This window comes from Sceloporus undulatus, chromosome 4, assembly GCF_019175285.1.
Source record: "Sceloporus undulatus isolate JIND9_A2432 ecotype Alabama chromosome 4, SceUnd_v1.1, whole genome shotgun sequence".
Taxonomy (NCBI): domain Eukaryota; kingdom Metazoa; phylum Chordata; class Lepidosauria; order Squamata; family Phrynosomatidae; genus Sceloporus; species Sceloporus undulatus.
In genome coordinates, this window is record NC_056525.1 from 202,651,021 (window position 1) to 202,666,191 (window position 15,171).

The window sequence follows — 15,171 nt, forward strand, 5'->3', positions numbered from 1 at the left end:
CTCTTCGTGGCCTGTTACAAAAATGATGGTTACCCCCAGCTGCTGCCTGTTTCTACAACATGAAGATTAGAATGCCATAACAGCCTTGGCGGGACTTGCAGACTACACAGCAGTATTGCGACTGGTTTAGGCAGTTTTCTCATACTCTTAAGGCCGCCTTGAGCTGCAAGCCTATATTTGTCTATCTCAGAGTAAGTCCAATGGCTCTTAATTTTGAGAAGGCATACACAGGTTTGCTTGTACTTCTAGATTCCAAAGAAGTTGCCAAATGAATATTACACTTCTTAAAGCTTAAGCTGAAAAAAAAAAATCTAGGTTTTAGATAACAGATGTGGCCAAGGATACCTGTTTAACATAATTATACCATTGATTTAACAGTACAACAGTACAACCCCCGAAAATCTTTCTATAGAGGGCTGAGCATGAATAGTTTTTACTTTTACTATTAACAAATTTGAAAAAACTAGGTAAAATAAATTTAAGCTTGGAAAAATAATAAACAATGGAAACAGAAAAGGAGAGTTTCATCCATCTCTAATATTTTTAAATAATGTAAACTATGCTACTGGTATATTTGGAAGGTAGGGACTTTGATGTTCTTGTAAATCAATAGTGGTGCTGATTTTAGGGAATAATCCCATGAAAAGTGTGTTTCCCATGATACGAAAATCCTAAAGGCACATACAATATGATATTGATGTGAAATGTCTCTGAATTGATGGACTCTGACAGATTGATTTGTTGTCTCATATTTATGAATAACTGAAAACTACAAGTGAGCTTTGCATCTGGAAGTTGTGAAAAGAAGAGATGAATGAATGAATGAATGAAACTTTATTTATATACCGCCGTTCCTTCGATCACGGCGGTTTACAACATAAAAATACAGATGTACCAATGACAATCCCCCATATTAAAACAGTACAATACATAATCTAAAACATCGCAATACATCATTTTAAATCCATCGTTCAATCATATAATTAAAACCAGTAAAAAGCAATAAACAATTCCAATCAACAATTCAGACAATATACAGGAGAGAATATCAATTAGGACATGAGGGGGAAAGCTTGGCGGAAGAGGTAAGTCTTGAGATTTTTCTTAAAGGACTCAAGGGAGGGGGCCAAGCAGAGCTCATCAGGGAGAGAGTTCCAAGTCCGCGGGGCCGAAACAGAAAAAGCCCTATGCACAGACGCTGCGTATCTCACCTTAGGAACTCTCAAAAGTTGTCTCCCGCCTGAGCTGAGAGTGCGGGGCGGATTATATGGGGAGAGGCTGTCCTCCAAGTACTCTGGGCCCAAGCCATTTAGGGCTTTATAGGTAACGACCAACATCTTGTATTGCGCCCGGAAGCGAATTGGCAGCCAATGCAGGTTTTTCAATATAGGTGTTATGTGGCTGGCCCTGGAGCTGTCAGTGACCAGCCTTGCTGCCATATTCTGAACCAACTGTAGCTTCTGAGTATGGTACAAGGGTTGCCCCATGTAGAGCGCATTACAGAAATCAAGTCGAGAGGTTACCAGTGCGTGTACCACTGTTTCAAGGTCCCCCCGGCCCAGGTAGGGTCGCAGCTGGCGTATCAGCCAAAGCTGATAACAGGCGCCTCTGTCGCATCCACCTGAGGAGTCAGGTGGAGCGACGAGTCCAGAAGCACGCCCAGACTGCGAACTGTGTCCTTCAAGGGGAGCGTGACCCCGTTCAGGACAGGTGGACAAATATCCTTCCCGGGACTGGGGGAGCCTATTACAAGTACTTCCATTTTCCCTGGATTCAGGCTGAGTCTATTTTCCCTCACCCAGCCCATTACTGACTCCAGACAGGCATTGAGCGGAGAGATGCTGTCCTTAGTCACTGCATCAGTCGGAGACACAGAGAAGACTATTTGGGTGTCATCAGTGTCTCCGGATGATCTCTCCCAGCCGCTTCATGTAAATGTTAAACAGCATAGGGGACAAGATCGCTCCCTGAGGGACCCCAGATGTAAGGGCCCTCTTATCGGAACGACAGTCCCCCAGCTCCACCATCTGGAATCTGCCTGAGAGGTAGGAGCGGAACCACTGCAAAGCAGTGCCCCCAATACCCAACTCCCCCAGGCGATCCAGAAGGATACCATGGTCGATGGTATCGAAGGCTGCAGAGATGTCCAAGAGCACTAACAGGGACACGCTACCCCTGTCCATGCCCAGATGGAGATCATCGACTAAGGCGACCATGGCAGTCTCAACCCCATAGCCCGCCCGGAAGCCAGTTTGAAATGGGTCCAGATAATCCGTATCCTCCAAGACCCTCTGTAGCTGGAAGACCCTCTGTAGCAACCACTCTCTCGATCACCTTCCCTAAAAATAGCAGCAGTGAAACCGGCCGATAATTATTTCTAATTAGGGGGTCAAAGAAGGGCTTTTTTAATAAAGGTTTTACAATGGCCGTTTTTAAACTAGATGGCAAACGGCCCTCCCTGAGAGAAGAATTGACAATATGGCGCAACATCTCAGTTATCGCCGTCCGCCCTTGAACTGCCAGCCATGAAGGACAGGGATTGAGAGAGCAAGTCATCTTCCTAACACTGCTGAGGATCTTGTCTACATCCTCGGTACTTACAGACTCAAAATGATCCAGTATAACTGGGTCCACGGAAGCACTGGATGCCTCTACTCTTGGTACTGAACCAATAACAGCGTCAAGATCAGCTCTTAGCCGAGAGATTTTATCTGCGAAGAAGTTGTTAAACTCGTCACAGCAGGCTTTTGATGGCTCCAATAGCGGGTTCAGGGGGGGAGCCAATTGAGTGAGCTCTCTCACAACCCTGAACAGCTCTGCCGGATGCGACTCCGCGGATGCAATACAGTACGTGCAGCATAGAACGAATTCTTGGCTGCACCTATTGCCACTCCATAGGCCTTCAAATGAGATTCTAGGAGTGTCTTGTCGGCTAAGTCCTGGTGTGTCCGCCATTTGCGCTCTAGTCGTTGTGCAGCCCGCTTCCTTGCCCTGAGGTCTTCCGTATACCAGGGCTTTTTATTGGAAGCAGGCCGGAAAGGACACTTGGGAGCGATACTGTGTATAGCCCTGGAGAGATCAGTATCCCAGGTGTTAGTCAGGGCATCAACAGAATCGCCATCAGTTCCACCCAATTAACCCTCTAGGGCTTCCTGGAACCTTTTGGGTTCCATCAACCTTCGAGGGTGGACCATTCTAATTGGTCCGCCACCCCCGGGGGGGGGATCTGGGTAGTAGCCTTGACACTAGCCTCGACCAAGAAATGATCCGTCCACGACAGGGGAGAGATATTAGTTACCTCTGCCCACAGAGACTCCATGTCCGTACAGAAGACAACATCGAGTGTATTACCGGCAGAATGCGTGGGCCCTGTGACCAGTTGGGACAGGCCCATGGCAGTCATGGTAGCCATGAATTCCCGAGCCGCACCAGTTAGAACATGACCGGCCTCAAAGGGGATGTTGAGGTCTCCCAGGACAAGAAGCCTGGGGGACTCCAACACCAGCTCCGAGACCAGCTGTGTCAGCTCGGCCAGGGAATCAGTTAGCGCACGGGGTGGCCTGTAGACCAACAGAATCCCTAACCTGTCCTTGGCCTTCAGGGTCAGGTATATACACTCGATATAGTCTGTATGGCAGACATAGTTCCTGGTCAATGAAAGGGTGTTCTTATGGATCAAGGCAACTCCCCCCCCCCGCCCACTTACCCTGATCTGGTCCTTAACTGAGTACCCGGCAGGGAGGGCCTGTGCCCACACCGCTTCACTCTCAGGCCCAAGCCAGGTCTCAGTAATGCAAGCCAGGTCACAGTTCCTATCCTCCACAAGATCATATATTATGTGGGACTTGTTCTTAACAGACCTGGCATTGCACAGGAGCAGAGACAGGGTTTGTGGTACAGTTGGACTGACTCTCAGACCTCTTTGGCTAGGAGAGTGGATGGAAGGTGGGATAGATATTACACATCGATCCCGCCTTCCCTTACCATATGACTCCACTCTCCTACTGCTATATCTCCCCTTGCCCCACACTACTCCAATGGGAGCCCCACTTAACAAAGCCTCACCTCCCTTTCCCTCACCGAACCAATTGCAAACCATGTCCAGCAATCTCCTGACAATACTAGCTACACCCTGCATTATAATAAACGTTGTCAACCAGGCAGTATTTTATTCATCTGTGGTGCCTTAATCAAATTCTGATGGTGTTGCTTGGGCTTTACCATTAAAAGAATGGATGTGCTCCCCTTCTACCAGGTTATATCTTTGCTTTCTTTCTGTGGAGTTTGTTTCTTGGCTCCTGTACCAACTATCATTATATTTGGCTCCCCTCATGATACACCCTGGAAGATAGGTCCAAAAAATGATACCTTGTTTCTTGTGCACAGCGGATCCTGCAGCCTTCATTGGGAATCACCAAGCCTAAATGCATCCTCAGCCGACAATTAGTAGGCCCAGTGTGAGGCCAGACATGAGTTCCTGGATGCATGACAGAATATTTGATCTGCAGAGAGAGGAACAGTTGGGTTTAAAAAAAAAAAAAAAAGACCAGTTATTCTAGCCTTCATGGAGTAAAGAACTATGTTCAAATCAATCCAAGATCATAATCCAACTCTACCATGTCTTCCTATATTAGCGTCCCAGCTTGGCTTTTCAACCCTTGTAGTCATGATTTCTTCCCTCCCTCTGTGACCAGGATTTTGTTTAGCTGCAATTTGTTGTTATCTGGAGAGATAGACTATGGTTAACAGTAACTGTAGTTAATTTCATACAAACTGCAGTTTCTGAAGCTAAATCACAGTTTATTAATCTAAATTCTAGGTCCTGACAATGAAACCAATTGCAGTTAACTGAATAGGAAACACTGGTTGAGCCCCAACTGTGTACTTCAGCATCTAGTGACAGTGGAAACAGAACTTCAATCCACTACTCATGCTGCAGTTTTCCCATGGCATCAATACCCTGATCAAGAGAGTTTGCCAGACTTCCAGAAGAGGTTTCTAAGGTACAAGGGGGACTGCAGGAGCAAGGGAGATACAATGGGCTTCAGTGAAAAAAATAATTGGGTCCTGGTCTAAAGACCATGTGACTAGAATCTCTGCTCAGTTTTCTTTTAAAGTACTATCAGTTGATAGTTAAATTCTTCCCTTTTATGCTTCTTTATTTTTAGGCCAGATCTGAACTACATGGACTTTCAGACAAGAAAGTTTACCTTCCCCTTGCTGATATTATTGATATTATTATCTCTGTTTCCTTCCCCAGTGAAAAACACACCTTTCTCCCCTTTCTCTGAAATAGAATCTGGATCTCATTTTCTATTTTACCCAACCTTTAAACAGGAATTTTCTCCTTTTTAACACTTGTATTGTTTAATCTCTTTTTAACTGGTTTTTATTTTGGGTTTTTATAATTGGGGGTCGGGTCAGGATATGCTATTCCTGTTTAATCATGATTGTAATTGTAATTGTTTGATGTTTTAATACCTGTTGTAATCCGCCTTGATTCCCTATCGGGAAAAGGCAGAATAGAAATAAATCTTCTTCTTCTTCTTCTTCTTCTTCTTCTTATTATTATTATTATTATTATTATTGTGAGCACAAGCAGTTATGTCTGCTGGATTTTTGGAAGTTCTTTGGCATTGTTTTCCTTTGCTTCATCCTTTAGATCCTTTGTTACATGCCCCTAAGTTTTACCCTCAACTTAACCACATGTCAAAATCCATACTTTTGGCCCCCAAACCTACCTTCGATGTACATGAGGTCAAATTATAGTAGAGTTTATACGGTAAATTCATTGTGTCTCTTCACAGTGAGGGGCAATTATTTATATTGCCTCCTATTTGTATTTAGAAGTAAAAGAACCTGATGGATGCATAGGTACACTGACTCCAGAGCACCCTATCTCAGAGACAAAGTACATTTATGTTTTCGAGAATCCTGAGCTGTACATAAAAACTGACACTAGTATTTCACCTTTTTCTGGTAAATTCTATTCTGACCCAGTTTATAAAATCCCAACAGAGGTAAAATGGATTTACATCAGCATCTTTATGCTGTAAACTGAACCATATCTGTTGAATTGCTCACCTTTTTAAAAATAGTATCAGTTGTTACTTATTTTGACAGCCTGTATGATAAGCTTTATTATTCTTAGTACATTTCTTGTTCTATTTACTTAATTTTATTTTAATCCTGTCTTTCACCCAGTATGAAAGCCAAGGCAATTTACAAGGAATAAAACATAGTACTGTTAAAATCAATCATAAACAGATGAAAAAAAACCAACAAAAATAATATTGTAACAACATATTAAAAACAGCAGTGATTTAAAAACAGTTTAAAAACAGAAAAAATATAAAAGATGAGATAAATTCAGCAACTGTTCCCATTAAAACCGTTCTGATAATCTGATTAGTTTTTTCCTCCTCCTCTTCCTCCTCCTCCTTTTTCTCTACTGTATGTGTCTCACTTACAGTAATTTATTGGGCTGGTTTGCTACTGTATGTGTCTTACATGTTTTAGCTTTCTAAAAATGTGGCCCACATGTTTGTTTGATTGTTACTTACCTTGTACAATATATCCTTTAATAACAAAAACTAAATAAAAAAACTTGTCTAAACATAAAGGTTGTTTGCCTACTGGCACAAGAAGAGCAGAGAGGGGGCTAGCTTAGCCTCCCATACAGGGTGTTGCACTGCTTGGAGCAAAAAAGTAACATTTTATAACCCCTAACATCAGCCCCTTTTCCCTTTGGTATTAGTTAATTTTGCTGATTTCCACTGCTCGGAGCAGCCATCAAGAAGGTCTTCTCCCATTTCCAAATATGGGTATGATAGTGGTAGGGCTGAGAGAATGATCTCTCCCAGAAGATCTCAGAACTTGGGCAGGCTCATGTGAAGAGACAGATGCACTCTTTCAGTTAGTCAGGACCCAAGCTATAGGTTGATAATACTCCCATTTTACACTTCCAGATTTGAATCTTAAAGGGAGACTGAGGCGCTATACAGACCGCCCAAAAAGGGTGGTCTGCCAGCTTCTTGCTTTGTTGTGTGAAGGAGCCGCAGTGGACAAGGTGCACTTGTGACGTCTTTATGATGCCGGGACGTGTGGACTCTCAGCGTCCATCATGTCAAAATAGTGGCACCCATGTAGACAGGATGCCGCCATTTTTCCGCTGCCAGTTCGTACTAGGCTAACCCTATTACGTACTAGGGTTAGGGAGTGTCTGAATGGTGCGCGCTCCCTAACCCTACTGCTCCCGCTGCCATGCTACATTTTGCCGGTCTGTATCCTGCCTGAGAATGCCCATTAGTACCTGTCCTCTTCTGCATCCAGTGGCCTCTGGGAATCGTTCTAAAAAGGCACATGTTTTGGGAACGCTGTTACAGGCATTTTCATTTTTTCTTCCTAGAGCAAAGTAGAGTGTGAAAATAATAAATTAAGTATTGCTAATTTGAATTCTACATACAAAATGCTAATCAACCTTCAAATTTTCCAGTCATTCAGCAGATTTGAAAAATGCTACCTCAGTAAGATTTATTAGAAGATAGGTGTTATGAGCATGGATGCAAAAGGCCACTTGGTGACCTGCCCTTGGCACTTCAAAGAATAGTCCTAGTATCAATAGTACTAAAAGCAGGACAGAGTTGGTTTTTGCCTCTCTCCCTTCCTCCAGTATTAGTTCCACCTGTTTCACAGTTAGCAGCAATTCAGTAAAAAACAACCTTAATGTAAAACTTTTTTCTCCCCTTCTGCCATGGGTCATATTCCTTCAGATTTAATTGATCATCTTAAATTGGTGGTAGGTAGGTTTGATGCCAGGGATAGGCCAGGTCTAAGTAAATAGTAGGAGGGCAACTCCTCTCTCTCTCTTTCTCCCATTGGCCTTTTCTTCTCTACCCTCTTCTCTCCCTCCTGCTTTCTTCTCTCTTTCTCTTCCTCCATGTTTAACAGACTACTGGAAAAATGACTGCTTATTCTTGCTAAAGGTCTCAGGGATCTTGCAAAAGACATTACATATTGTTTTGTTTTATAACATGCATTTCTCCTGCTGCAAGCCTGAAGGGGTCTTAAAACATAGATTCAAGAAGAATAGGGCAAGGGTTGTCATGAGCATGTGGAATGGGCCTAGACAGAAATTGTTAGCCAAATTAATCATGTACCGTATGGAATTAACAAAAGAGGTGACTGGGAAGAGTCAGGTCCTACAAATACATTAGTTTTTACATTATATCTTTCCAAATAGCACATTATCTAGCTGTGCCATGTCGGTTTTCCAAGGAAAATTATTATTATTATTATTATTATTATTATTATTATTATTATTAACCTTTATTTATAAAGCGCTGTAAATTTACACAGCGCTGTACATACAATCTTTTAGTTAGACGGTTCCCTGCCCTCAGGCTTACAATCTAAGAAGACACGACACAAAAGGAGAAGGGAGTGGTGGGGGGGAATGGGATCAGGTCCAGCAGTTCTCCACCTCCGAGGCCTGGACCAAGGCAGATGGACTGGAGGAAGTGCTTGGCTTCTTAATTAATGGTTAAAAGGAGGCTTCCTGGGTCAGAGAGGGGCTAGCCTCTGGGAATGCTTCTCTAAACAATATACTCAAGTTTTGAAACTGGGTAGAGAAGTGATGAGGTGTGCATGTGGGGGAAGAAGGTTCCAGGAGTAAGGGGCAGCAAGCAAGAAGGGACGAATTCGGGAGGGGGCAGTGGTAGTCCTACACTGTGACTACCAGAGCGGAGGGTGCGAGTAAGAACGTAAGGAGAAAGAAGGTCAGATAAGTAAGGAGGGGCCAATCCATGGAGGGCTTTGAAAGTCAATAATAAAACCTTGTACCGGATGCGGAAGGGGAAGGGGAGCCAATGGAGGGAGGATAAAAGAGGTGAAACATGGTCAAAGCGGCGAGCGGATGTGACAATATGGGCAGCTGAATACTGGACAGAGATTAAAGGATGGAGGTGTGAAAGAGGAAGCCCTGTCAGAAGGAAGTTACAATAATCTAGTCGCGAAACCACTAGGGCATGGATTAGAGTCTTGGCAGTAGAGGCTGAGAGGAATGGATGGATCTTGGCAATGTTGTAGAGAAAGAATCTACAGACTGCGGGCTTGATGAACTGGTTGAATAGAAGTGTCGTCGACAGAAACAGAAAAGGAATAGTGAAGGGTGGGTTTAGGTGGAAAGACATTGCAACCAGCTTTCTAGCTCACATCCTCCAAAATTTTCCAGTTGAAAACTGGAACACCATGGCCCAGCAATGTGGTGGGTGACAAAATTATTAATGGGAAAGAACACACAAGCCAGGAGAGGCTGCAACATTTTGCTTTTGTCTGAGCTTACTGGGAATGGCATATTCCCACCCTCTATTCTCCCATACCCCTTGCTGAGTAAATTTAATGCAAACTACTTTTGCACTTTGAACTCAGTTTGCAGCAACTGAAGTTAGATGATGAAAAGAGGGAGAGAGAGGGAAACTGGGGCATTTTAAAAGCAGATGAAAAAGTGGGATAAGAGGAGATTAATCAGGACTGTTGCTGCCTATCAGGACAGATGTTTGAACTGGGAGAGATGATACCATTGCCAGTGTTGTGTAATGCAGTATTTCCCAGGCTATCTGAAATCAGAGACTGGAATTTTCCTCCTCAGGGATTATTACCATATTTGTGACTAAAATTGTTTCTTTGTATCCTGGAAACTCTTTACGGATCAGCAGCCAAAGACTTGTAGACTGGCACCAGTCCAGGAATCACCACTTTTTGGTAGCATTGGTGTATTGGATACATTAGCAAATTAGGACCAATCTGAACTAAAAATTTCATTCAGCTATAAGGTACCCAAGGTGATTTTCAAACAATTAATGTTACACAGACACATGGCTTTTTGAATCTAATCTCTCTCACACAAAGTTGTGAATTAAAATGTATAAATGTAATATAATGGATGAAAAATGCTAAATTGATCTCACTTGATACTGATGAAATGTTCACAGTTTACAGTGTACAAGTACAGTGGACCCTTGTTATATGCTGGGGTTTGGTTCCAAGATCCCCCGTGTATAACAAAATCCGTGGATGCTCAAGTCCCATTAAATATAATGACATAGCAAAATGGTGTCCCTTATAAAAAATGGAAAATCAAGGTTTGATATTTGAAATTTATGCTCTTTTTGAACATTTTGAAACCATGTATGCTTGAATCCATGTATAAAAAATCCATGTATAAGAAGGGCTGACTGTACTTTAATTTTAGAATGATTTTATGAACCACTAGGGGAAATTCTGTTGTAAAACAGAAGTTCACTAAGTGAAATTAGTGCTTTAGTATAGCAACTCTTCTTGTCCTATCCCAAAAGTATGAAGCTGTTAGATTTCACTGGTAGCCTACACTAGCATCTTTACCTCTTATTAACTCCAAATGACAGAGTTGCATCTGGTTTGTAACATGAAGATACCTCTTCTTTGCCAGCTTACTTTGCCTCAGGCTAGTTTATAAATGTTAATTGTTCATTTTGTGAGCTTTAAAACAGGCATAAGCCTTTCACAAGAAGAAAAATACATACATTCTACAAATACCTGTAAGGAAAAAAAAATCTGTATAAAGTATGTGAATTTGCTTTCTTAAAATGCTTATAGTGTCACATTGAAGCCACCAAAACAGTAAGTAACCCAAAGGCCATTTGGTCCTGACAGTCTAATCTTTGAAGTGAATGAGGTAATCCTTCCAAATATCTTTGGGTTTGTCAAGCTGAGTACATTACAATACAGTTTAATTGATGGCTGCTTTTATTTTGCCCTTTTTTTCTGTCTGATTGTTCTATGTGATTTGGAAATTTTGCTTTGTTTATATAGTTTTAGATCCTATTTGTAACTGAATGGACAGAACAGAGTTCACTTTCATAGAATAGGGCCTGGTGGGAATGGTGTAAGAACCTGTTTGGGAAGTGAGTACACACACATTGACAAGCAATTAGAATCAAAACCATTACATTTGATTATATTGTGGCTATATCTTTTAGTTAACCCACCATGGAAAGATGGTGTACAATAGATTAGCCAGGGCCTTTTTACTACATAGTTATAGCACCATGATTCCACTTTAACTGCCATGGCTGCATCCTAAGGAATACTGAGGTTAGTTTTGCAAGACACAACATCTCTTTGTCTGAGAATTCTAAACATGCCTCCCTCAACTGCTAATCCCAGAATTCCAAATGATGGAGTCATGGTAGTTAAAATGGAATCATAGCACTATAATTGTGTAGTGTGAAATGACCCCAGGTTTAATAAACAAGCAAATAAATAAAATTGGAAAGGTCCTGAACCCATCAAGCTTTGTATAATATGAACCCACAGAGAGGATCTTCCCCAAGGATCCCCAAAACCTAGAGCTGGCACTGATTCTAGTAAACTCTCTGTTGAATTCTATCCTTGCTTCACAGAAACAACTTACTGTGCATTAAGACCATTGCTTCCTTTTATTAAAAACTGCAGCATGGAAATAAAGTGACAGGAGTGAGAATGAGGGACAGTGAGGTGCTTCCATACCTTGCTGCCACAGAGTGAACTGGCTCCAGTCACCTTTTTCCCGCAAGTTCTCATCTTCAGGCAGAAAGAGACCCTTTCCTCTATCCATCACAGCAAGTCCTTCATCCCGAATCATTTTCCAGTTTCTTTCTAAGGACTGACAAGACCAAAATGTCAAAAACAAAACAAACAAACCAACAAGCAATATCCCCAAACCTATGCATCCTTCCAGTAGTACTTAGACAGCATTCTCATTTTTGCCTTAAAAATTAATGCAGCAGCTGAAAAGCATTTATCATCATTAAGCAGGTTCTCTTTTCTTATTTTCTACCCGGTTAAGGATTTATTCATTTTTTAGAAAACAAAACTATGAAACACTCTGTATAGTTTCTCAGTTTCACATACTTTGTATCATAACAATTTCAATAATCCCACACCATCTACCTGAGCAGCCTCCACTTTAATTTGCTTTCGATTTGCCTAAGGGGAGTTCAGCAGATCATTTTATACTATAAGCTAACAAGAGTATTGATCTTCACAGTCATAGCACACAAGTATTTTCAAGACCAAGCAAGTTACCAGAGCACTGAGAATTCAGACTGAATTGAGCATGGAAAATATAACATGGAAAAACAGCACAATGTACATATGGCTTAATTTGTAACAATGTGCTATATAGAGAGAGCATTCCTTTTCCCTCTGAATGTAAGTATGTAAGATTTAATATACAGTGGTACCTCGGGATACGAAATACCCAGGTTACGAAATTTTCGGGATACGAAAAAATCCCATAGGAAAACATTGTTCTGGGTTACGAATGTTTTTTCGGGTTACGAAAAAACTTTTGGTGCTTTTTTCGGCTTTTTCGCACGGAATCGCGGCTTTTCCCCATTAGCGCCTATGGCAATTCGGCTTACGAAGGCTTTTCGGGTTACGAACGGTGCCACGGAACGAATTAATTTCGTAACCCGAGGCACCACTGTATCCCCTTTCAATATATATGCAAAATTCATATTCAAAAGTATCATAAACAACTGAATAAGGACTGGTTAAAGCACAATAATACTGATTTTCTCCTGATTTTATTGTGGACTGTCAATTATAGATACTATGAATATAATCTGAATTGTGTGTTCATTGAAACTTGGTAGACTCCAGGAAAATGATGTTTAAAAATATAATGTATGTATCAGTGATGATAAAGATCAGCTTTCAAATGACTTTGTTGCTGTTAAGTGCCTTCAAGTTAACTCCAGTTTATTGTGACCCTGTCACTGGATTTTCTTGGCAAGGAAGTTTTCCACTGCCTTCTTCTAAGGCTGAGGGAATATTAATTTACCCATGGTTACCCAGTGTAGGTTTCCATGAATGAGTGAATAATCAAAGTCTAGTCTCTCAAGTCCTAATCCAACACTCAAACTACTACACCATGTTGGCTCTCTTCTCAACTGATGAGCTGACTGGTGTTGTTATTCTTTATAAAGTCTATCATAATCCTGTTGTTGGAGTTATCTTTTTGTTTGTTTTGAAAAATCAATAAGAACTATTAATAGCAAATACAGGAAAACAACAATAACAAAACCATTAAAAAGTGGTGGTGATTAGTACCATATTAAGGTGCTTTCTGAAATTAAAATCAAATGTTTACAAAGCTTATCAGTGAAAAAGACCTTATTCTTAGAATACATAGTCAGTTTTCCATGGAAGACCTTAAAGACTAGATAGATTTGTATGGGCTGAGAAGTTTGCATAGGTTTGCTGGGGTAAGATGAGGAGTGGGTAACACAGAACTTAGTTTTGTATACAGAGATAGGAATATTATTAGAAAAGGGTTAATGCAATTCATCCTACTGGAACTACTTGAGTAAATAGTTTGAATTGTAATTCCCTAACCCAGAGGTAGTAACAAAAAATCAGAAACAGCTTTTCATAAAAGAGCTGGGCCTTGAGTAAAGAACTGTGAAATGTAAATTTGTTGGCTCCTTAGCATGCTCTCTTAATTAATTCATAACTTAATTAATAACTTAATTCTGGAAGTAAGTTCATGTTACAATTCCAGTTTAAGCCAATTACTTCAGTTAAAAATAAGTTTAATTAACTTGCCCCTTTTTGTTAGAAAATTTCCAACTTGATTGATAAATTAATTTATTTTACTTAGTTAGTTCCTATCACTTTATTCCAACATAACTGAATTATTCTGCACAGTATGTCAGGCTATTCATCTGGCTCTACAAGCGTTCAAGGACATTCAAGCAAAATGTATGTGATCTTAGCTGCAATCCCAGGTACAAAATAATTCTATGAGAAAGAGATTCAATTGCTGCCTAAAAATAAATCTAGAAACTGTCAGTTCACCTGTATTTGCCTTTTTATAGTAGATATACCATCTCAGAGCTTAAGGGAACTATCCAAGTCATTAAGATGCAAATATTTGCATTAGCCAGAAATAATTTAGAAAAGATGGGTCACACAGTATATGCAAGTTCTCAACTTTATGGATCCACTGAGATGAGAGTAGTCCAAGCTGGAATAGTTTCAAAGGTCAAGGTATCTTTCCATCCCTGACCTTTCTCCAAGGCTTGAACAGCAAGTCTCGTCTTGCCTCACAGCTGTCTCGCAGTGGATGCACCATCGGCGTTTGAAGCTCAACATGTCCAAGACGGAGCTTCTTGTCTTTCCTCCTAAGCCCACCCTTCAACACTCCTTTTCTGTCTCTGTGGACAACATTTCTATTCAACCAGTCCAGCAAGCCCGCAGTCTTGGTTTTATCTTTGACTCTTCTCTGTCATGTATCCCTCAGATCCAGACCACAGCCAAGGCTTGTAGATTCTTTTTATACAATATTGCCAAAATCCGACCATATCTCTCTGCCTCTACTGCCAAGATCCTGGTCCATGCCCTAGTGGTCTCACGACTTGATTACTGTAATGTCCTCCAGACTGGGTTTCCTCTTTCTCACCTCCGTCCTTTAATCTCTGTTCAGCATTCAGCTGCACGCATTATCACATCCACCCACCGCTGTGACCATATCTCTCCTGTGTTGGCATCCTTTCACTGGCTCCCCCTCCCTTTCCACATTCAGTATAAGCTCCTGCTGTCGACGTTTAAAGCCCTCCATGGACTGGCCCCTCCTTACTTATCAGACCTTCTTTCTCCTCACCTTCCCACTAGGGCCCCCCATTCTGGTAGTCAAGGTCTGCTCTCCCAGCCCAGGATTTCCTCTGCCCCATCTTGGATTTGCTCCTTTTCACTTGCTGTCCCTCACTCCTGGAACCTTCTTTCCCCGTGAGAAAGAGACATCACTTCTTTAACCAGCTTCAAAACGGAGTTGAAGACCATCCTGTTCAGGGCAGCGTTCCCAGGCATTGCATAATTGTCACTTGCTATTTTATGTTCTTTTGTTGTCTGTTTTATTGAATCATTTCCTGTATTGCTATGTATTTTATATGTATTATCCTACTAGAGATGCCCCTTCCCCACCTCCACTCCCTTTGTGTCGTGTCTTTTTAGATTGTAAGCCTGAGGGCAGGGAACCGTCCAATTAAAAAGATTGTATGTACAGCACTGTGTAAATTTACAGCGCTTTATAAATAAAGGTTAATAATAATAATAATAATAATAATAATAATAATAATAATAATAATA

General features: G+C 41.3%; 1 protein-coding gene across 17 annotated transcripts in view; it reads right to left on the bottom strand.

Annotated features, from left to right (window-relative positions):
- The window catches only part of ASPH (aspartate beta-hydroxylase), a 253,820-nt gene that overhangs the window by 8,948 nt on the left and 229,701 nt on the right, over nucleotides 1-15,171 (bottom strand). For all 17 annotated transcript variants that reach the window (XM_042463722.1, XM_042463718.1, XM_042463728.1 and 14 more), the window contains 3 exons: nucleotides 11,548-11,683; nucleotides 7,313-7,404; nucleotides 4,369-4,502 (listed from right to left, as the gene is read on the bottom strand). In XM_042463722.1, the coding sequence (XP_042319656.1) occupies nucleotides 4,369-4,502; nucleotides 7,313-7,404; nucleotides 11,548-11,683 (362 nt within the window). The remainder of the gene's footprint in view (nucleotides 1-4,368; nucleotides 4,503-7,312; nucleotides 7,405-11,547; nucleotides 11,684-15,171) is intronic.